At 43.3% G+C, this 23,016-nt stretch overlaps 3 protein-coding genes across 13 annotated transcripts; 2 read left to right on the plus strand and 1 right to left on the minus strand.

Moving 5' to 3' along the window:
* Positions 1-96: 96 nt before the first annotated feature.
* LOC118364850 (ATPase family AAA domain-containing protein 5-like) lies at positions 97-6,554 on the plus strand. 6 transcript variants are annotated; one of them, XM_052527759.1, is made up of 16 exons: positions 97-185; positions 566-1,368; positions 1,456-1,806; positions 1,990-2,086; positions 2,167-2,255; positions 2,417-2,565; positions 3,077-3,242; positions 3,396-3,593; positions 3,884-4,023; positions 4,129-4,222; positions 4,313-4,377; positions 4,484-4,688; positions 4,849-4,973; positions 5,093-5,910; positions 6,142-6,291; positions 6,407-6,554. In XM_052527759.1, the coding sequence occupies exons 2-16, from the start codon at positions 720-722 to the stop codon at positions 6,465-6,467; spliced, it is 3,357 nt and encodes a 1,118-aa protein (XP_052383719.1). In that variant the 5' UTR covers positions 97-185; positions 566-719; the 3' UTR covers positions 6,468-6,554. The 6 variants fall into 6 exon arrangements, with proteins under 6 accessions (XP_052383719.1, XP_052383722.1, XP_035602511.2 ...); XM_035746618.2 differs by lacking the exon at positions 97-185 and adding an exon at positions 199-447; XM_035746620.2 differs by lacking the exon at positions 97-185 and adding an exon at positions 199-395.
* tefm (transcription elongation factor, mitochondrial) lies at positions 5,997-9,206 on the minus strand. Its single transcript, XM_035746627.2, has 4 exons — positions 9,059-9,206; positions 8,135-8,604; positions 7,840-7,989; positions 5,997-7,632 (listed from the first exon to the last, which is right to left on the minus strand). The coding sequence occupies exons 1-4, from the start codon at positions 9,099-9,101 to the stop codon at positions 7,192-7,194; spliced, it is 1,104 nt and encodes a 367-aa protein (XP_035602520.2). The 5' UTR covers positions 9,102-9,206; the 3' UTR covers positions 5,997-7,191.
* A 327-nt stretch (positions 9,207-9,533) lies between these two features.
* Positions 9,534-21,248, plus strand: LOC118364852 (arf-GAP with dual PH domain-containing protein 2-like). Of its 6 annotated transcripts, none has more exons than XR_008144782.1 (12): positions 9,552-9,832; positions 10,485-10,615; positions 10,777-10,868; positions 11,145-11,233; positions 11,423-11,535; positions 15,905-16,051; positions 16,129-16,212; positions 16,344-16,406; positions 16,525-16,602; positions 16,728-16,956; positions 17,127-18,641; positions 18,728-21,248. XR_008144782.1 is itself a non-coding variant. In XM_035746626.2 (11 exons), exons 1-11 carry the CDS (start codon positions 9,745-9,747, stop codon positions 17,139-17,141), a joined length of 1,092 nt encoding a protein of 363 aa, XP_035602519.1. In that variant the 5' UTR covers positions 9,545-9,744; the 3' UTR covers positions 17,142-21,248. The 6 variants fall into 6 exon arrangements, 3 of the variants coding, with proteins under 3 accessions (XP_035602517.1, XP_035602519.1, XP_035602518.1); XR_008144783.1 differs by having other exon boundaries at positions 17,127-17,390; XR_004821674.2 differs by having other exon boundaries at positions 9,534-9,832; positions 16,497-16,602; positions 16,728-16,919; positions 17,127-21,248.
* The last annotated feature ends 1,768 nt before the right edge of the window (positions 21,249-23,016 follow it).

The raw sequence follows: 23,016 nt of genomic DNA on the forward strand, positions 1-23,016 counted from the left end.
CTGATATCAACATGAATGAAATTTAGAATATTTTAATATGTTCAGAAAATGTAGATCAGCCTACTACCAAAGGATTTGTAACGTCAGTGCCTAGCGGCGGGACAAAATATTTATGGCGTAGTACTCAAATTGCTGTCTGATTGGTTGATCTGGGTTTGGCGCAATTATTTGAACATACGGAAGCGGTAAGTTACACAACATTTAAACATTTGGCTGCGTGTGCTGATTAATGTTTAAGGAATAGCGAAATTAGCATGAACGTAAGCATGTTTAAATTAACTTTCTCGGCAGGCTATTATTGACTTGTTCAGAAGCTCATATCAGAAACTGAAGTTCCCCAGCTAGCTAAGTCTATGTTACAATGTGTCAACGGTTGTGAAAGTGCTACTTTATAGGTAACTAATGCAGCACCTGCTGCCATCTGGCACTTCGAAGACAAAAGTGAAAGTAACTTGAATTTGTTATCTTCCAAATTATAGTGAATGATATGAATGCTCTTGATATTATGACCGTAATGTTGACATCTTCAGAAAGGAATTTGATTGATTTATTTTTATTTAACTAGGCAAGAAAGATGTGGTTATCGCCCTACTTGGCCATTGAGAAGAAGGCAGGGTGCTCAAAATCCAATGACATCACAAAGTACTTCAGTATAACCCCACAACTTCTTGGGAGGAAGAGCCTAATTTCTGAGCAGGCGAAAGAGAAACAAACCTAAGATGGTGCCTTGTCATTTTGGGGGGTCTTATGATGAGGTGCCTCTCTCTGTGTCACGGTCAACCAGTAGGCTGCACAGATTCAAGCAGAACAGATTCCCTGAAGCAAGAACAAGCCTCATCAAGGATCGCTCCTGCTCAGACCCTCCTAATAATGTAATAGTGATTTCAGACTCAAACTGCTCCAGTGCTGACACGGCATTCAGGGGCAGGGCAGTGATGGGGTCTGTGGACCTGGCTCAAGTCACTAGCCGATGCCATGGAGCAGGAGTTGGACTCGGATCTGGTCAGAGTGAAATAGCATGTACCCTCACAATTCAAACAGCGGTGCAGTCTGCCTCTGGGACAACCAGGGTCTCGGATGAGAAAGTGGCAACCATTTTCACCAGGAAACGGGACACTAATAAGGCCAATAGTCCCCAACACTCACAGAGATGGATTTTGAATTGGTGTTCCAGGTCAACACTTAAACACAACCAGACTGAGAGGAAGGGGTCAATTACTTCTGGCTGGAGAGAGAAGTTGTCAGGGACTGCCCGCAAGGGGTCTCTTGAAGAGGTCAAATTGTCTAACCCACTGTTCCCAGTGAGAAGAGTCTTCACTATGCTGCTGAAGAAATACAAACATAAAATTCTGGAGTCAGAAAGTCCCGGTAAGATTGAGAGACTATAGTTGACTCTATAGTGTGGTGCCATATTCTAGTATCAGATTCCGTCTTATTGGTCACCTTTTCTTTCAGAGGCAGAGATAGGCGCTACATCTGCTAGCTTTGTAGGAAAGAGGAAACATCAGAATGAGAAGGAGGATCCTGAAACCGTACACAAGCGCCAAAGGTCTAGCCCGGGATTAGAGGAGACCAGCTTGACTGGGTACAGTCCCTCTTTAGAACACCAAGTCAGGGGGTCTCTTATCCCCTCTTCCAGGGGTCAGCCTGGAAGAAGCAGGCTGAGCCGAACACAAAGACTCAGGCAGCAACAGCGGGAAAGTCGAGGTCTGGGGATAGGTCATGAACTGACCCCTAACCCACCAAACCAAGCAGAATCTCCTCAGAAGGTGTATCCTGCCCAACCACAGCAATGCATTCGGAGAGGTGATGATTCCTAATACATTGTAGTTTCAACAACAATCAGTGTTTACTTTTCTTTGTCCAATGTTGTATGTCCTGACTATGTATGTCCCTGACCACTAGAATACAGAGGTGCTTTAGCTCTGTCATTGATTGGGATCTGCCATAGGTTTTTAAAATATGTACCTTTATTTTTCTGTTGTGAAGTTCACAACATTGAGGATTTGCTGTGGACAGAGAAGTACCGCCCTCAGCACTCCAGTGAGGTAATAGGCAATTCTGTCTCTGTAAAGAAGTTACACAGGTGAGTTGCTAACACCGCTGCTAGCTCCTTCAATGTTTAGCTTAAATGCATTAAATGCATTTCCTTATTTCTGTTTGTAGTTGGTTAAAGAAATGGAAACGGAGAGCTGACTGTGAAGAGAGGAGAAAAGAGCGAGACAGGAAACTTGAGGAAAACACCAACAGCAATGGTAAAAATATATATATTTTTTTAGATGTTATGAATTGATGGGGGAAAATGTGTAAAATGAAACCACCCACTGTATTATAGAAAAATCAAGAAACATCACTGACGATGAATCTTCGAAGAATAACATTGATTGTAGCGTTGACCTCCGGTTTGGCTGTGCAGACTCGTGGGACTGTGGTGACTTCCAGGGAGAGGCTAGAGTGGAGGAGGACGGGGAGGAAGATCTGTGTAGCACCATGCTGATCACAGGACCTCCAGGGATCGGCAAGACTGCCTCAGTATACGCCTGCGCTCAGGAGCTAGGCTTCAAGGTCAGTGTGGGACTACTTGGAAGACCTACAGTCCCATTCACATGTAACCTTTTTTTTAACTAGGCAAGTCAGTTAAGAACAAATTCTTATTTACAATGACAGCCTACACTGGCCAAACCCGAACAGCACTGTGCGCCACCCTATGGGACTCCCAATCACGGCCGGTTGTGATAAAGCTGGATTTGAACCAGGGTGTCTGTAGTGCCACGTCTAACACTGAGATGCAGTGCCTTAGACTGCTGCGCCACTCGGGAACCCGAATAGGACCTACTGATTGGTGTTAGAATATGGTACAGAGACATTCCTTTATTTTTAACTTTTAAATGACAGTTTGTGGGTAATTTGATAAGATGGGTAAAGCAGAGAAGCAGGAGAGGTTGGCTCATGTTCATTCAGTCATATGATTCACCAAAACAGGTTAGCTTTCATACAGGTGTATCCAATCATCTTCTAACCTGTGTAATATATGTACGGTGGCTGTCTTGACTGCTAATTTCCTTGGCCTCTCCAGGTGTTCGAAGTGAACGCCTCCTCCCAGCGCAGTGGTCGCCACATCCTCACTCAACTGAAGGAGGCCACCCAATCTCACCTGGTGGAGATCCAGGGAAGCACCACCTTCAAACCATCTCATCTCAGTAGCTACAACAACACTTCAACTAAATCTGACACAGTAGCTGGTAAGCACACCCCGCTACTGAAAAGTACTTTATTGCAGTCTAAGCATAACCATATACTGAAAATCACTTATTTAAAGTGACAGGAACTATTTTGTATGGTGTTTGTCCAATGGAGACTGTGGGTAATGTCTATTTTGTGCTCTCCTCACACAGGTAAAGTGGCCTCTCCAAGAAAGGTTTTCTCATCCTATAGGAAGAGGCCTCAGCCCCCTCGTAGCTCCCACCATAAGAGAGGTGGCAGTGCAGCCTCCATGATGCTGGCTAACTTCTTCAAGAAGAAGAGTAATGCAGAGATCACAAACTTAGATGGCCCTTCGTTATCTACAAAACAGGATGAGCACCTACCAAACAGTTAAGAAAAACAGGAAACACCTTGCAAGTTTAGTTAACCACACATAGGCATGTGTGGATCTTGGGAGGCTGGTGGGAGGAGCCATAGGAGTATGGGCTCATTGTAATAGCTGGAATGGCATGAATGCAACGGAGCCGACCGTGTGGTTTCCATGTTTGATGTGCTTGATACCTTTCTATTTATTCCATCAATTACAATGAGCCCATCCTCCTATAGCTCATCCCACCAGCCTCCTCTGGTGTGGCTATGGTTAGTCTTTTTGTTTAATTGTTGATATTATTTCCTACAGGTTTTGTCTCTCTCAAGACTGTGAAGAAGGCAGATATTATTAACCCTCCGTTAGTCAGTCAACTGTCACCAGACATTGAAGAGCCACCAACAGGTAGCCGGAGTAAAAGGATGTCCACATCACTCATTCTATTTGAAGAGGTAAACCACACAGCAGTCAGTTGTATAGCTGTGCTATAGGTTGCAGACTAGACCACATAACTGTAGTTTTAATGAAGTGACTGAGCTGCACCTGCTCTCCCGCAGGTTGACGTTGTATTTGATGATGATGTGGGATTCCTCACAGCAATCAAGACCTTCATGACGACAACCAAGAGACCTGTGATACTGACCACTAGTGGTGTGTGTGTATATACTGCATACTGAAAAATATGAATTCAATTGGATTGAAAATGACAAAGTTGAATCATAACACCAAAACTGTCTTCAGATCCCTCCTTCAAGGCAAAGTTTGACGGCAACTTTGAAGCGATCCTTTTTAAAACCCCTTCAGTAGTGAGTCAAGCATCTTGGCACCATTGCATCCCCTCATCTAATGTGCATGGTATGGTATGAAGCTGCTACTCCATTTAGTTTCTGTCTGTGTTGTGCACCCTCGCAGGTGAACGTTTGCAGTTATCTGCAGCTGCTGTGTCTGGCTGAGAACATCAGGATGGATGCTGGGGACATCACCTCTCTGGTGACCCTGAACCAGATGGACATCAGACGTAGCCTATTGCAGCTGCAGCTCTGGGTCTGCAGTGGAGGAGGACAAGCATCTCAGAGGGCAACCCCACTGAAGGACCCTGCAGGTGGTGTGCATGGAAGTGAGTGACAAACTATTAACTAACTTCAATGGCTAGGTGTGTTAGTATATCACATGTATTGTGACCCCTTAGTTCTTGGTCCCTGTCTAAAAGAGTTTACGTCAAGTCTTACAATTGAATCACTTGATTGTTTTGGATAACCCTCTGGATGTTGCTGCAGTGGAAGACATTGCAGTGGGTGAAAATACTTCTCCCCGCCATCCGCCCTGTGACGTGGGCTGCACTCAGAGCATGCTGGGGCTCCTGAACTCTGGCCTCGGCCATGACCTGCAGACCACTCTAAAGGCACGTCACCTCAGAGGCTCTGTGAACTTGAACTAGATGAACATGCAATGCATTTATTCAGATAACAACATTGAATGACAATATAACTGTATGAGGTGCCTTTCTCTTTGATTCCTCAGTGCCAGTCCTGGGCTAAACCAGACACCATCAAGCTGATGGAGATCCTTACTGAGAGCTGGAGGAGAGGTGTAGCTTTGCTCTACTCAAACCTAGAGCTCCTCCTTCCCCTACCAGTCAGGACCCAGCCCAGTCCTCTCCTCACCCCAAAGAAAGTGACTCCCCCTAGGCTTCAGAGTGAGCCAACACCCCCTGACATCCACCACCCTCAGATCCCACTGATCCTGGATCAGACCAGTCCAGTTAAGGTGTCCTCTGGCTCCAGGCTGAGAAAGAAATGTGTGCCAACATCTGATTCCAGATCAGCTCACAGCATGTTAGTAAAGCCTTACAGAGCCTCACTGTCTCTGAGGAGGGCTCATCCAAGTGTATCAAATATTACTGAGATTGTTAATGACAAACTTCAAACTGAGAAGGCGGCAGATGGCTTGGTGTACCACTGCTTAGATGCAATGACTGACTTTATGGACCTCATGTCCTTTGTTGATACCTCTCTACAGAGTGATTCTTCACATAAGGCTGGCCCATGCAGACCAGGGGCTTTTCTCTGGACAGGGGCAGAGGTTAAGGATGGACTGCTAGATGAGATGAGAGAGGAGGATGGGGGCTGTAGGTGGTGGTGTGAGAGGACTTTGGAGATCCAGGCTGCAGTAGAGGGCCTGGGCTTCCACAGGTGCCTTGCCAGGGTGTCTGAGGGGTGGACTGGATCCCAGAGGCTGGAGGGGGAGCAGAGGGGGAGGGTGATGGAGAAACTCACCCTCCCTGTCGCCCTACCCAGACAAAGTTTCAATGTCAATCAGACCACTTCCTGTGATCCTAGGTGAGTGCAGTTTCCTGATTTGTTCTGGTATTTTTTCACTGTAAGAAATGCGTTGGCAGCTCAGTCCTCTAAATTACCATACATGCTTATGTGAAGTTAACACTCAAGTTTAATGTTGTCAGAAATTAGCATTATTGCAAACAAAACCTTGATATTAGATTAAACTTAATAGAACTCATTGTAAAGTTCCATTGAGTCAGTGTGGTATCTCAACAGCAGTTTGTCTTCCAGTGTGGTCGAAAGGAGATATGACATCATCAGAACCGTCCTCTCAAGCAGAGCCTTTTGCACCTTGGGAAACAAGCAAGCTGTTGCTGTGGACTACCTGCCTGTCCTCCGCACCATGTGCCAATCAGAGAGAACTCAGCAGGGCCAAGGCCGGTGAGTCAATACACTGCATGAGAGCACCTTATTCATTTCTACTAAGAGAAAACAAAGTTAGAATTAAAAGGATTGCGCAAAATGACTTATGAATGCTGTTTCTGCATTACCTCAGCAGTATTCACCTTGGCCTCCCTAAGGCTACTGTGAGACTCCTTGCAGATGATTTCCCATGACAATGACCATTTAAGCCAGCAAGACTACACAAACAGATCTGCAACATTTCTGGATGACAGGAAGGTTAATGCCATCATCTCCCCCCATGTTAATGACTTGTGATTTAGTGAATGTTGGCAATATGGGTGTTCATTATATTTTGCTGTACACTTTTTTTCTTTCTTACATTGAGTGGTAAGTTTACTGTATTCATTCAAAATGTATAATTGAAATAATACTATTTTTATATTCATGCATAAAAATAAAAACATGTATGTTACTTTTATTTTAAGCTGGTTCAGTGAGTTGGTGTTTAAAATCAGTGGTATTTCAGGCTTTGAAGGCATTAAACATTTGCCCACAAAGGTACAGATGTAGGTGGTCACATGTGACAAATCATCACTGTACATATTCAAGCCTGTTCTGCTTTACTAGTGGCCCTGAGAACATTTCTATTCATGGGAAATTGAAGAAAGCCTGATGTGTGGTGTCTGTACGAGGAGAGGCTTGAGTACAGCTGCTGGGGCCTAAACTGACACCTCAAGTGCAATACCATCTGACTCTACAGGTGGGAAGTGTTGTAGTATACATTTAAATATAAGCTAGTGTTAATTTCCATCAAGCCTCCAATATGCAGGTCTCTCTGGTTAGCTCTTTGAACTTCGACGCCACCAGGTCACACATACTGTACACAGTCAACTAGTTTCAGTCTGAAAATGGAGCGTGGAAATTGTTGCTGTAACATTAACTCGATTCACTGAGCAGCTCGTAAAACGCCACAGCCTGCAACATGGCGTCACACAGCTCCTCCCCCCGACTCCGCCCGCCCATCTGGAAGGAATTCCTGTATTTCACCAACAGGTTGTGAGGGAATGTCACCCTCGGAATCTTCTGAGTCACTGACTCCGTCATCATCTGTTGCAACGTCTGGGCCCCGCTGGTGCGGGAGTCACCCACCATGAGGCCAAAATGGCGGCCGACGGCGGTGCGCATCATGTTGAGCACCTTCGGTGGAGCAGTGATGTCAGGCTGGGTGTAGCGGGGCTCCAGCAGGGCGAATAGCATAGCCTCCACTGTACGCATGTGAGCCATTACTGGGTACAGGGCAGTGTTTTGAAGGGAGATGGATGTCTTTTCCACAACGAAGAAGTCAGCTGTGGGGAGGTGGGATACCACACTGGATATCTGGTGATGTTATGGCACATAATGAGATGTGATTCAGTACAGGAGTTAGGCTGTTTGGATATTAGAGTCAATGATTATGTGCTAAGCTGAAACCTAGCCCTGTGACATGGCTGTAGACTGACACCATAGGAGTCTGCACAGTCATGTCTCAGGGCTAACCTACTTACCCAAATGCAAGAATACCTCGGTCGGAAACATTCAACTTACGTCATCCAAGTAGGCAGAAGCCATGTAGGTTCCCTTCAGAAAGTTGTGGCAATCCTCATGTTTCCACTCCAACACGTTCATGCCACGATCCATGTGCGCCCAGGCTATTTTATTCACTCCACACACAATGGACACTATGGAATTTGCATCCTGGAAGAAAGATGGATTAATACACATGTAATAACACTGATGTATTTCTATGGTGAAATGACAGCGGGGACTGACCCTGTGGGCTGCCCAACTGTGCCATCAACATCCAGACCTCAAGGCCATCCATCTAGCTAAATCATCTTACCTCTAGCCAGGTCCTTTCCACCTCTGGTCTGATGAACTTGGCTAGCTGGATCTTTACTTTTCTTTTCTCCTTCTTCTCCGGAGGGTTGAGGATGGAGTTGAAGACAATGACAGCACTTTTGTGTTTCAGAAGCGGCACATTTGTGACGCTTTCGAGATTTTTAAACGGTCCATTTCTAGTCCTGTATTCCACAATGTTGACAGACTTGCGGCCACGAAGGAGCTTGACAGCAGCAAGCTCTGACTCTGCCGCATTGTTGAGGAGCTGCAGAATGACACCTCGCTGCTCTGACGTGTAGTATGCGTCCAGCGACTTGTCGTCGCAAGGAGTAGTAGATGAAGAGAGGGTGTTATTAAGGGTTTCAAAGCCTGCGACTGGGATCCGACTCCTCCAGCAGCACGTGCAGTTGAGATACCGGAATTCTAGTTTGGGGAGTGAGCCCTGGGGTTGGTAGAATAAGCCATACTGCCCTGCAAGAATAGATGGTAACACATAATAGGGGGCGGTATAATTTGTGGAACGTTCCAACAGGAATCTGTTGCAAAAACTTCGTAAAGTACAAGGTTGTCAACAAACAACGCATTCAATGTAGCATTATCAATTCCCCTAGCTAACTAGCTGCCGAATAGGCATCAACTCACCACGTAGTTTATTCTTTAAGTTTGTCCATAGGCTACCAGAGTGAGGACATACATTTTCGGAATAAATGTGGTGAGTGAAACAATTAATTAAATAGCCCACTTCCTACCCGGTATCAACTTTGTATGCGGTGTTTGTTGGCAACCTTGTTTCCGCAGTTTTTGGAACAGATTCCTGTTGGAACGTTCCACAAATTATACCCACCCGCTAACAAATAGCACCTGAAAAAAAATAATTAAGAAGTTACGAGAAACTTGACAGCTTGAATAAAACATTTGTGCATACCTCTCCGGGCGATTAAAGACATAAATCGCCTAAAAACCCACATTGTAATCGTGATTTTACAGGTAATTTATTCAAACTTTTGCCCTTTCGTTGTTCGCCGATCTCACGCCGATGCGGAAACAAGGATCACGCATACTTCTTTCCGAGGCACTTCATGTTCCCCCGCTCTCCAGGTTATTTATGCTGCATTTGAAATCTCACTGACTTTCATCTCAAGTGCGTTCGTTTTTATATATTAAGATATTTTATTTATTTACATTTCAATATGAATATGATTGAACTTTGGTGACATTTTCAAGACATTATATATTATCTCGATATATTTTGTTGTAATATATACTCTAAAATCAAGTACAGTTGCTTTTCTTGGATATTACTATTCTGTCAGGCCTACTTGTCCGTTTATAAATTATGCGTAATATATGGTAACGCCTTTTTCATTTCCTCTACTCATTGTTATTTGATAGTGAGTGTTTGTGTGAAGAACAATAAACGTCATGTTGCTATGCCAGTGACAAAAGGAAACGTCGGCCAGTGACCGCGGTCAAGTGCAACAACAACAACAAATGTCCTGACACCTGTTATAGAAGTAATACGTTTGAGTGAATGAAAAGGCATAGACCTAAGTAAAATAAGAAATTCGTTTGTTGGGACTTGATTGAGGCAGAAGAATAGCCGATTTACTTATGGCAAGTCCAGAGAGAAATAAGAAGATTTTGCTTGATATGGTGAAACAGCCCAGCAACGACCATTGTGCCGACTGTGGGGCCCCTGGTGAGTTATATTTAATAGAATACATGTTAAAACATTATTGATAGCCTCTAACATTTGACATATTTAGGTTACCATTGTGGTTAGGATATGGTACAGATATGAACTGTAAAACAAAAGTTTAAAGTAGTGAAATATTGAGGGACCCCCAAACCGAAGCTATGTCTTCTATGTGACTATTTCATATTAATGATCAACTATTTCAGTGTGGTTGTCTATTGTTTATAGAATGTGGAGCATGAGCTATGAGTTATATTTGCATTTGCATTTATTCCACTGGATTTCACTGCTGATTTATGTTCTTACTACGACTGTGATGTGGTTGTCTCACCTAGCTTAAGATGAATGCACTAACTATAAGTCACTTTGGATAAGAGCGTCTGCTAAATGACTAAAAAGTCAAATTATTACAACCATGGCATGTCTTAAAGAACTTATTTTGGGGGAAGTTAAAGTCCATTCAGTCAATGATTACAAGGGTTCCTCCTTTCCAGTAACTCTCATCAACCAGCCTAGGAAAAAACAACCAATCAAGGCATGACATACTACAAAGTCCAATATCCAAACTAGAGTAATGTGGTACAAAGGTATACAGGCTGCAAACATTTCCAGTGTCTGATTGATTGATACAGTGTCATATTACTGCTATTCACAGAGCCAGACTGGGCATCATACAAACTTGGTGTGTTTGTATGTGTGAACTGTTCTGGGACACATCGGGACTTTCCTGCCATCAGCCAGATAAAGTCCATACGCTTGGATTTCTGGGATGATTCCCTAGTAGAGGTACAGTTTAACATGTCACAATGGCCCAGGAGTCTACCAAGGACCTTTACACCTTGAAGGATGTACTCTCAAGATCACTCAATAGTCACAATCCCTTTGATGTTGTCATGTTATAACATGCTTATTATGTTATAACGTTCCTATTATGTTTGTAATTGTAGTTTATGAAGACAAGGGGTAACGCTGCAGCCAATGCGTTCTATGAGAAGTGTGTTCCGCCGTTCTACTACCGGCCACAGAAGAAGGACTGTGTGTGAGTGGAACTATATCAATGTCTTCATTCACTCACGCAATTTAAGGAAGTGTAAATTGTGATGACTTGACAGATGTTCATTCAGTGGAAGGATGTAGTATTATTTCAAGAGAAGAAGAAGAAACATCTTGGCGTCAATTAGCCTACAATTGATTGAGTTGGCAAATACTACAGGGTTTGTGGTCGTTGTTGAGTCATATATTCAACACAGAACATTTGTATTTTTAAAATATTAGCTTTTGTATTTCAATCTTTAACCTTTTGGTTTCCTGACAGTGTTCTTAAAGATCAGTGGATACGTGCTAAGTATGAGAGGAGAGAATTCACAGGAGAGAATAACTCCCTTCAACAAGTTTATAGTTCAGGTAAGTGCTAAATGTTGACAAGCCTTCATGGATAAGTCTATTTATTTTATTCAAATTGTCTAGGAACACAAGACATTACATCACTGTCTACAGAGCAAGGCATAGAACCAAACGTACCAAAATACTGAGTATGAGGAGACGAGGGATACTAACTAAATCAATGTTTTGTATTGGTTGGATCCCATTCAGGACTTTACGAAGGAATACTATGGAAGAAAGGCAAGGACAACAAGCAGTTCCTGAAAAGGAGATTCCTGCTCTCTGAAACAGACTTCACCTTGAGATACTTCACCAAGGAGGATGTAAGTTGGGTGAAATGCAGAAGACACATTTCAGTTGAATGTATTCAGTTGTACAACTGACTAGGTATCCCCTTAACCCAGCTAACAAAATGTCGTCCTGGGTACGTGCCCAGAAGGCTTTGGAAAAGTCACAGGGAACAACCCCTGTTACTTAAAACAATGGGACTCCCTAAATCTCTCTCAGATCATTACCAATCCCATGAGGTATGACCACAAACACCCAGAAAGGCTACTCTCCTTGATGTTATCCTCACAAATAATCCTGATAGGTATCAGTCTGGTGTTTTTCTGTAGTGACCTTAGTGATCACTGTGTTCTAAATTGGCTGCTCAGTTAAATTACCTGTACTGATTTGTCATAGATGCTTGCTGAAAAACGAATGAGAAACCTTCCTTCATGACCGAGCCCCTGGAAATTAGCATAGAATCTGCTTGATCCCCTCTGTCGAAGATGCTTGGACCTTTTTAAAAAAACATTTTTTTCAGTGGTATCGTTAAATTAACAGACATGCCCCCATAAAGAAAATTACCTTTAAAAACATGTTCAGCCCCTGGTTCGACTGATCTGGCAGAGTTACTTCACCTCAATAACACTATTTGATGAAAGGATCTGTACACAAATACTCAGGCTGACTGGCTGTTGTTCAGGCAATTGAGAAAGAGTCAGTTACTTTAAAGAGCCGTTCTCTCTCTGTGGATCTAACCCAAAGAAGTTCTGGAAAATGGTGAAAGACCTGGAGAATAAACCCTCCTCCTCACAGCTGCCCATGTCCCTTAATGTGGATAATGTGGTTGTTACTGACAAGGAGCATATGGCTGAGCTCTTTAATCATCACTTAATTGAGTCAGGATTCCTATTTGACTCAGCCATGCCTCCTTTCCCATCCAACACTTCCTCATCTCCCAGCCCTTTTAATGTGACTAGCCTTGATGCTACTCCCTCTTCTTCCCCTTCCTCGCTACTCAGCTTCTCCCTGCAGGTGGTCACTATGTCTGATGTGCTAAAGGGGCTCCTTATTAAACTTTACCCCAAATAAGCATCTGGGACAGATGGCTTACGTCCTTTCTTCTTTAAAGTTGCAGACCCTATAGTTGCCGAGCCTGTCTCTCCTCTCTGGGGAGGTTCCCAGTGCTTGGAAGGCAGCCACGCTGGAACCTTTATTTAAAGGGGAGATCAAGCTGATCCCAGCTCTTATAGGCTAATTTCTCCAGTATCTTGCCCTATTTACCAAAGTGTTAGAAAAACTTGTCAATAATCAACTGACTGGCTTTCATGATGTCTATAGTATTCTCTCTGGTACGCAATCTGGATTCCACTCTGGTTCAAATCAAATTTTATTTGTCACATACACATGGTTAGCAGATGTTAATGCGAGTATAGCGAAATGCTTGTGCTTCTAGTACCGACCATGCAGTAATAACCAAAGAGTAATCTAACCTAACAATTCCACAACAACTACCTTATACACACACAAGTGTAAAGGGATGAAGAATATGTACATACAAATATATGAATGAGTGATGGTACAGAACGGCATACATATGAGATGAGTAATGTAGGGTATGTAAACAAAAGTGGCATTGTTTAAAGTGGCTAGTGATACATTTTTCCATTATTAAAGTGGCTGGAGTTGAGTCAGTATGTTGGCAGCAGCCACTCAATGTTAGTGGTGGCTGTTTAACAGTCTGATGGCCTTGAGATAGAAGCTGTTTTACAGTCTCTCGGTCCCTGCTTTGATGCACCTGTACTGACCTCGCCTTCTGGATGATAGCGGGGTGAACAGGCAGTGGCTCGGGTGGTTGTTGTCCTTGATGATCTTTATGGCCTTCCTGTGACATCAGGTGGTGTATGTGTCCTGGAGGGCAGGTAGTTTGCCCTGGTGATGCGTTGTGCAGACCTCACTACCCTCTGGAGAGCCTTACGGTTGTGCATCTGGTTATGGATGTGTCACTGCAACCATAAGGGTCCTAAATTTGTCATCACTGCCTTTTAACTCTAAGCATTGCTAAACTGCTATCTTTATTGACTTGGCCAAGGTTTCTCTGAGGGGTCTTATGGGTAGTTTCTCCCATTCTTCTCTGCAGAGCCTCTCACTCTGTCAGGTTGGTTTCATCAGACCAGAGAATCTTGTTTGTCATTGTCTGAGAGTCCTTTAGGTGCCTTTTGGCAAACTCCAAGTGGGCTGTCATGTGCCTTTTACTGAGGAGTGGCTTCTGTCTGGCCACTCTACCATAACGGCCTGATTGGTGGAGTGCTGCAGAGATGGTTGTCTTTCTGGAAGATTCTCCCATCTCCACAGAGGAACTCTGGAGCTCTGTCAGAATGACCATCAGGTTCTTGGTCACATCCCTGACCAAGGCCCTTCTCCCCCTATTGCTCAGTTTGGCCGGGCGACCAGCTCTAGGAAGAGTCTCTGTGGTTCCAAACTTCTTCCATTTAAGAATGATTGAGGCCACTGTGTTCTTGGGGACCTTCAATGCTGCAGTCATTTTTAGTGCCCTTCTCTAGATCTGTGCCTTGACACAATCCTCGGAGCTCTATGGACTATTACTTTGACCTCATGGCTTGGTTTTTGCTCTGACATGCATTGTCAACTGTGGGGACCTTATATAGACAGGTGTGTGTTTTCCAAATCATGTCCAATCAATTGAATTTACCATGTGAACTCCAGTCAAGTTGTAGAAACATCTCAAGGATGATCAATGGAAACAGGATGCACCTTAGCTCAATTTCGAGTCTCATAATAAAGGGTCTGAATCCTTATGTAAGTAAGGTATTTCTGTTTTTTATAATATAATAATAATAATATATGCCATTTAGCAGACGCTTTTATCCAAAGCGACTTACAGTCATGTGTGCATACATTCTACGTATGGGTGGTCCCGGGAATTGAACCCACTAACCTGGCGTTACAAGCGCCATGCTCTACCAACTGAGCTACAGATTTGAATAGATTTGCAAAAATGTCTAAAAACCTGTATTCGCTTTGTCATTATGGGGTATTATGTGTAGATTGATGATGATTTTTTTTCAATTGTATCTATTTTAGAATAAGGCTGTAATGTAGCAAAATGTGGAAAAAGGGAAGGGGTCTGAGTACTTTCTGAATGCACTGCATCCACTTATATGCAGATGATACAGTCTTATAATCATCTGGCCCCTCCCCAAATTTTATATGGAATGCTCTACAACAAAGTTTTCTTAGTATCCAGCAAGCTTTCTCTGCCCTTAACCTTGTTGTGAACACCTCCAAAACAAAGGTTATGTGATTCGTTAGGAAGAATGTCTTACTGACACTGGTGGCTGCTTCGCGTGATGTTTTTTTTTTTATCTCTACCATTTTGCCCTTTGTGCTGTTGTCTGTGCCTAATAATGTTTGTGCCATGTTTTGTGCTGTTACCATGTTGTTCTGCTGCCATGTTGTGTTGCTACCATGTTGTTGTCATGTTTTGTGCTGCTACCATGTTGTGCTGCTGCCATTGCTGTTTTGCTACCATGTTGTTGTCTTGCTATGGTTTTGTCATACTGTGTTTCTGCCATGTCGTGTTGTTGTCATGCTGTGTTTCTGCCATGTCGTGTTGTTGTCATGCTGTGTTTCTGCCATGTCGTGTTGTTGTCATGCTGTGTTGCTGCCATGTTGTTGTCTTGCTATGGTTTTGTCATACTGTGTTTCTGCCATGTTGTGTTGTTGTCATGCTGTGTTGCTGCCATGTTGTTGTCTTGCTATGGTTTTGTCATACTGTGTTTCTGCCATGTCGTGTTGTTGTCATGCTGTGTTGCTGCCATGTCGTGTTGTTGTCATGCTGTGTCGCTGCCATGTTGTTGTCTTGCTATGGTTTTATCATACTGTGTTTCTGCCATGTCGTGTTGTTGTCATGCTGTGTTGCTGCCATGTTGTTGTCTTGCTATGGTTTTGTCATACTGTGTTTCTGCCATGTCGTGTTGTTGTCATGCTGTGTCGCTGCCATGTTTTGTTGTTGTCTTGCTATGGTTTTGTCATACTGTGTTTCTGCCATGTCGTGTTGTTGTCATGCTGTGTTGCTGCCATGTTGTTGTCTTGCTATGGTTTTGTCATGCTGTGTTTCTGCCATGTCGTGTTGTTGTCATGCTGTGTCGCTGCCATGTTTTGTTGTTGTTTTAGGTCTCTTTATGTAGAGTTGTGGTGTCTCTTGTTGTGATGCGTGTTGTCAATTTTTTATTTATTTTTATCCCAGCCCCCGTCGCCACAAAAAGCCTTTCCCTCTTGCTAGGCCGTCATTGTCAATAAGAATTTTTTGTTAATTGACTTACCTGGTTAAATAAATGTTAGATATAAAATACCTGAGAAGGGCTCATCATAATGCTGCCTGTTGTGTATTATTGACCCTAGTCCAAGAAGCCCAAAGCAGTCATCTCTATGAAGGACCTCAATGCCGTGTTCCAGCCGGAAAAGATAGGCCACGCCCACGGGCTGCAAATCTCCTACCTGGAGGAAGAACGAACCAGAAACCTGTTTGTTTACCATGACAACAGCCAGGTAATAACCAATGACAAAACTTAATTGAAACGTTGTCATGAAGACGTCTAGAGATTCAAATTTCTGTCTCCTTCCAGGAAATTGTGTCCTGTTTCAATGCGATTCGGGCCACCCGGTTTGCTTACCTCAAGAAAGTCGACCCTAATGCCAGGGAGTGTGACGTGAGTACAAACTGTTTCAAAGTAGAAGTCTTGTATCGCCGTAACTGACATGATATGTCACAGGTGACGTCATACTTTCAAGGACTCCCTCTGTACAGATCTGTCTCCTTTCTATGTTTTTGTTTGTGCAGCTCGTACCTTTGATAACCAGAAGTAGCATTAAAGAAGGCTACATGGAGAAAACCGGCCCAACGGTTAGTAATCCAGCAAATTTATTGAACACAGTGAAGTTCTAACGTGATATACGCCGAGAGCACCAGAAACTCAACCTGTGTGATGCTCAGCCAGGGCTGATTCTGTGTCTGTTCTTAGCAATGGGAGACATTCAAGAAGAGATGGTTCGTCTTAAACTTAACGGACAGAAAGATGTCCTACTTCAAAACATCACTGGTAATGACAACAGAGAACATGCATACGCCATTTGTATTTGTGGAGAAGAATGTTGTAACTAGTGTGCGAGTGCGTGTGTGTGTCTGGCTGTGTCTACGTGTGTATTGCTGTGTGTCCGTCCATAGGATGCTTTGGAACTAGGAGCTGTCTTCATCGGCACAGAGGTCCATGGCTACTCTGTGAGGGAGGTCCAGCCTAAGGGGAACCGCAGTGGCAGGTGGAGGTTCGGGGTCACCTTGGAGACGCCAGACAGGCAGTTTGTCTTCCTGTGTGACCAGGAGCAGGACCAGAGGGAGTGGATAGAAGCCTTAAAACTAGTAATCTCCCAGCCTATGCTACCGCAGCACTACAACAGTATGAAGACCATTCACTGTTCACCATGTTTACAATATACCAGCAGCATGAGACTTATGATTATTATAAACGTGGTCAATGACAGGAAATTATACTTTTGAGTAGCTGAAATAAGTTTTTTTTAATAAAAAAAAAATGATTGACAATGTGTCTTTTATTTGTTTTTTCAGCTGAGGCAAACATGAGAAGGATGACAAAATGAATGGTGTATAAACCGGAGGAAAGGAAAGCAGCATTTACAGGAAGAAATGGCAATGTGTGAGGCTGGCTGCCTGTTTCAGAGAGCCTACCAGTGACAGGAGGAGGCTTCTCACAAGAGGGGATCAGTGAACTCTTCAATGGAGTCATGTTTATCGGAAAATGATGAGAGGCTAAATGAACTCAGGCTAAAGAGGCTAAACGAACTGAAGAGCTGCCAATGTGGACCAGCACTGGTAATCATTGCAAGTCACCATTATCCAGGGCACCTTGCAAACCGGTGACAGGACTGACTATTATGAGATGGGAACTGATGTCATTGTCGGGGACATTGGGAATGTAATATATACTTTCTATTAACTACTGTTCATATACACTGAGCGTATAAAACATTAAGGACACCTGTTCTTTCCATGACATAGACTGACCAGGTGAAGGCTATGATCCCTTATTGATGTCACTTGTTAAATCCACTTCAATCAGTGTCGATGACGGGGAGGAGGTTAAATAAGGATTTGTAAGCCTTGAGACAATGGAGACATGGATTGTGTATGTGTGCCATTCAGAGGGTGAATGGGCAAGACAAAATATTGAAGTGCCTTTGAACAGGATATGTTAGAAGGTGCCAGGCGCACCAGTTTGTGTCAAGAACTGCAACGCTGCTGGGTTTTTCATGCTCAGTAGTCACGTGTGTATCAAGAATGGTCCACCACCCAAAAGGACATCCAGCCAACTTGACACAACTGTGGGAAGCATTGGAGTCCACACGGGCCATGTTGGGCCTGCATCCCTGACACCTTGTACAGGCCATGACATGTGACAGACCAATACCTCACGAGGTATTGTTCTCAAAATAAGGTCTGGGCATACTGCCAAATTGCAGCTACTGATAGTGAGGATTCGTTCAGTCAGTCACTTGCCTGAACACAGAAATTGGTTATAAGAAAAGCACTAAAATTAAAACTGCCATTACAAAGGCAGTCCCCACCGTTACCAGGATGTTAAGGATGTTGCTCTGGGTGGCCAGTCCACCTCACCCCACAGGAGCAACAGAACAGCCACCAACTCCTTGAGACAAATCAAATGCTCCTTTAGAGCTGCATCTGGTGGCACCTCACAGAGACTGGAGAACAGCCGGCAACACTGCCCCCACACCACTCTCCACCACTTCTCTTCCCAGGAACTGCATGCAGATACACTGAGCTATGCCCAAGCCGTACACAGTCAAAGAGGCCCAATACAGATTTTGTAGCCACACTGCCCTCCACACCAACCTCTTCAATTCCCCCTAGAACCTCCCTCCTATGCCACCAGACCAGGCCCATCACAGTACAGCTAAACCAGACCCAGCCCATCACAGCATATCTGTCACACCCTGATCTGTTTCACCTGTCCTTGTGCTTGTCTCCACCCCCCTCCAGGTGTCATCCATCTTCCCCATTATCCCCTGGGTACTGATACCTGTGTTCTCTGTTTGCCTGTTGCAGGTTCGTCTTGTTTGTCAAGTCAACCAGCATTTTGTCTCAGCTCCTGCTTTTCTCCAGTCTCTCTTTTTCTCGCCCTCCTGGTTTAGACCCTTGCCTGTCCTGACTCTGAAACCTGCCTGCCTGACCACTCTGCCTGCCCCTGACCCTGAGCATGCCTGCCGTCCTGTGCCGTTTCCCAATACTCTGGATTATCGACCCCTGCCTGCCTTGATCTGTCGTTTGCCTACCACTATTACTGTAATAAAAAAAATCTTCAACACAGTCTGCATTGGGGTCTTACCTGAAACCTAATATCTCTACCAGACCCGGCCCATCACAGCACACTGTCGAGGGTAGTGCACCACATGATGCAGTCCACACCATGCATCATTCACATCATCAGCCCTCATATGCTGAGAGTTTGGAGCTTCGCCAGCCACACTGCCCTCCACACCACCCTCCTCAATTCCCGCCACAACCTCTCTCCCAGGCTAGTTTCGGTTTCCCTCCCTACTCCCATCCCCAGGTCAGGCCTGAGACACTCCTTCCCCCCATGGAAGCCCCAACCCTGCAACAGGAGCCACACCAAGGCCTCTTGTGCACACCCAGAATACAGCATTGGCAGCCACTCCGGTCCTCTGTAGCAGCTCCACTCCTTTGGTGGGAGCTTCATCCGGGTGGACTGAGCTCTGCCAACACTGCTCTCCCAGTTCCCGCCCCAGCCTCTGCGTCCTGTGACTTGAGGGACGACTGCCAAATGCTCAGTTTGTTCTGCTCTCACGTGGTTGCCAGGGGCCTTGGCAAAGGTTCAGCTCACTCAAAAAATTGTTACAGATGATCTTATGCCTGTTAACTCTTATGTGAATAAGCTGAATACGCCCTCTGACTTTAAATCTCGAAGGGGGCTTGGGATAATGCACCAAAATGTGCGAAGTATGATTTTAAAAATGAACACAATCGACATTTGAGTACAAGACTAGTGTCCTGACGTTCTGGTTCTCTCGGAAACATGGTTCAATGGTTCTGTCTCTGATAAAGACATTGAAGTAAATGATTATAATGTATTTAGATGTGACAGATTACAGAAAGGGGGAGGAGTGGCCATATATGTCAAATATAACTCACGGTGTCATAAGAATAAATGCACCCCCCTCCCCAACATTAAAAATATTTTCACATGACCCTCCACTTTTACTGTGAAATACATTTAACACCCTCCCCCTCATAGTATGAACTAAAAAATAATGTTTTTGACCACAAGTAACAATAACTGTAGTGACCCTATGTTCATAAATGTTGAAATTGAATTTGCCCCTTCAGAATACTTTTGTAGCTCAGTTGATGCCAAGCAGGGCTACTTGGACTGACCCCATTTTGGTTGACTGAGATTTCTTGGGATTGAGAAGTTTCAAATATACACTACCAGTCAAAAGTATGGACACACCTACTCATTCTAGGATTTTTCTTTATTTTTACTATTTTTTACATTGTAGAATAATATTGAATACATCAAAACTATGAAATAACACATCACATAGTAACCAAAATAGTGTTGAACAAATCTAAATATATTTTAGAATTTAGATTCAAAGTAGCCACCCTTTGCCTTGATGACAGCTTTGCACAGTCTTGGCATTCTCTCAACCAGCTTCACCAGGAATGCTTTTCCAACAGTCTTGAAGGAGTTCCCACATATGCTGAGCACTTGTTAGCTGCTTTTCCTTCATGCTGCGGTCCAACTCATCCCAAACCATCTCAATTGAATAGAGATCAGGTGATTGTGGAGGCCAGGTCATCTGACGCAGCACTCAATTCGACCATGAAGGCCTGATTCACTCAGTTTCCTCTGAACAGTTGATGTTGAAATGTGTCTGTTACTTGAACTCTGTGAATCATTTACTTGGGCTGCAATCTGAGGTGCAGTTATTATAATGAACTTAACCTCTCCAGCAGAGGTAACTCTGGGTCTTCCTTTCATGTGGCAGTCCTCATGAAAGCCAGTTTCATCATAGCACTTCATGGTTTTTGTGACTGCACTTGAAGAAACTTTCAAAGTTATTGAAGTTTTCCAGATTGACTGACCTTCTTGTCTTAAAGTAATGATAGACTATCGTTTCTCTTTGTTTATTTGAGCTGTTCTTGCCATAATATGGACTTGGTCTTTTACCAAATAGGGCTATCAAGTGTATACCCACCCTACCTTGTCACAACACAACTGATTGGCTGAAACACATTGAGAAGGAAAGAAATTCCACAAATGAACTTTTAACAAGGCACACCTGTTAAGTGAAATGCATTCCAGGTGACTACCGCATGAAGCTGGTTGAGAGAATGCCAAGCGTGTGCAAAGCTGTCATCAAGGCAAAGGGTGGCTACTTTGAAGAATCTCAAATATATTTTGTTTTGTTTAACACTTTTTTGGTTAATACATGATTCCATATGTGTTATCTCTTGTTGTGATGTGTGTTTTGTCCTATATTTATATTGTATTAAAAAAAAAATATATATATAATAATCCCAGGCCCCTGTCTCCGCATGAGACCTTTTGCCTTTTGGTAGGCCGTCATTGTAAATAAGAATTTGTTCTTAACTGACTTGCCTAGTTAAATAAAGGTTGTCACGCCCTGACCTTAGTATTCTTTGTTTTCTTTATTATTTTGGTTAGGTCAGGTTGTGACATGGGTGATATGTGTGTTTTTGTCTTATTCTAGGGTGTTTGTACTGTAACCCGAATATAATTATGTCTAATGAGGATCACTTTCATAGTCACTTTACAGATATATAATTATCATCAAATGTCTTAGAATTCAACCACAAATGCAGGGGTTTAGCAGTTCAACTTCAGTACTAGTCAATAAATCACTGCCTGACTTTCAACTCGGAAGTGAGACAACCAAGGCAATGAAGTCAACAGGGGGGCAACTGTAACATTGACATCGTGGAAAATGTACAATGAGGGAAATATTGTGAAGGGGAAAGTGAACACAATGTGAAAGATGTGCCAAATGTGTAAGACCACTCTGATTATCTTAAAAGTCCAATGTAAGACCACTCTGATTATCTTAAAAGTCCAACGTAAGACCACTCTGATTATCTTAAAAGTCCAACGTAAGACCACTCTGATTATCTTAAAAGTCCAATGTAAGACCACTCTGATTATCTTAAAAGTCCAACGTAAGACCACTCTGATTATCTTAAAGGTCCAATGTAAGACCACTCTGATTATCTTAAAAGTCCAACGTAAGACCACTCTGATTATCTTAAAGGTCCAACGTAAGACCACTCTGATTATCTTAAAGGTCCAACGTAAGACCACTCTGATTATCTTAAAGGTCCAACGTAAGATAACTCTGATTATCTTAAAGGTCCAATGTAAGACCACTCTGATTATCTTAAAGGTCCAACGTAAGACCACTCTGATTATCTTAAAGGTCCAACGTAAGACCACTCTGATTACCTTAAAGGTCCAATGTAAGACCACTCTGATTACCTTAAAGGTCCAACGTAAGACCACTCTGATTACCTTAAAGGTCCAATGTAAGACCACTCTGATTACCTTAAAGGTCCAATGTAAGACCACTCTGATTATCTTAAAGGTCCAACGTAAGACCACTCTGATTACCTTAAAGGTCCAACGTAAGACCACTCTGATTACCTTAAAAGTCCAACGTAAGACCACTCTGATTATCTTAAAAGTCCAACGTAAGACCACTCTGATTATCTTAAAGGTCCAATGTAAGACCACTCTGATTATCTTAAAAGTCCAATGTAAGACCACTCTGATTATCTTAAAAGTCCAATGTAAGACCACTCTGATTACCTTAAAAGTCCAACGTAAGACCACTCTGATTATCTTAAAAGTCCAACGTAAGACCACTCTGATTATCTTAAAGGTCCAATGTAAGACCACTCTGATTATCTTAAAAGTCCAACGTAAGACCACTCTGATTATCTTAAAAGTCCAACGTAAGACCACTCTGATTATCTTAAAAGTCCAACGTAAGACCACTCTGATTATCTTAAAAGTCCAACGTAAGACCACTCTGATTATCTTAAAGGTCCAACGCAGCTGTTTTTATAACAATATCAAATCCTTTCTGATAGCAATTATGTACCTTACTATGATTGTTTTCTATTAAAATGGTCAACAATTATGCTAGGACTGTCTGGGAGTGGCCTGAGAGGGAGAGGAAAACTGAAAACTACCTGTTATTGGTAGAGAGGTTTGGAACTCTTATTGGTCTCATTTACCACTTGGTGATGTCACCAGCCAGGCCAAAACTCCATCCCACCAAAACAGGCAGACATTTCAGGCTGTCTTTTAAAACAGCTCTTACACTGAAGGGGCATTATTATAATTTCCACAACTGCAGAGTACTACTCCAACCATTTAGTG

The sequence above is a fragment of the Oncorhynchus keta genome, chromosome 10, assembly GCF_023373465.1.
Source record: "Oncorhynchus keta strain PuntledgeMale-10-30-2019 chromosome 10, Oket_V2, whole genome shotgun sequence".
Classification (NCBI taxonomy): domain Eukaryota; kingdom Metazoa; phylum Chordata; class Actinopteri; order Salmoniformes; family Salmonidae; genus Oncorhynchus; species Oncorhynchus keta.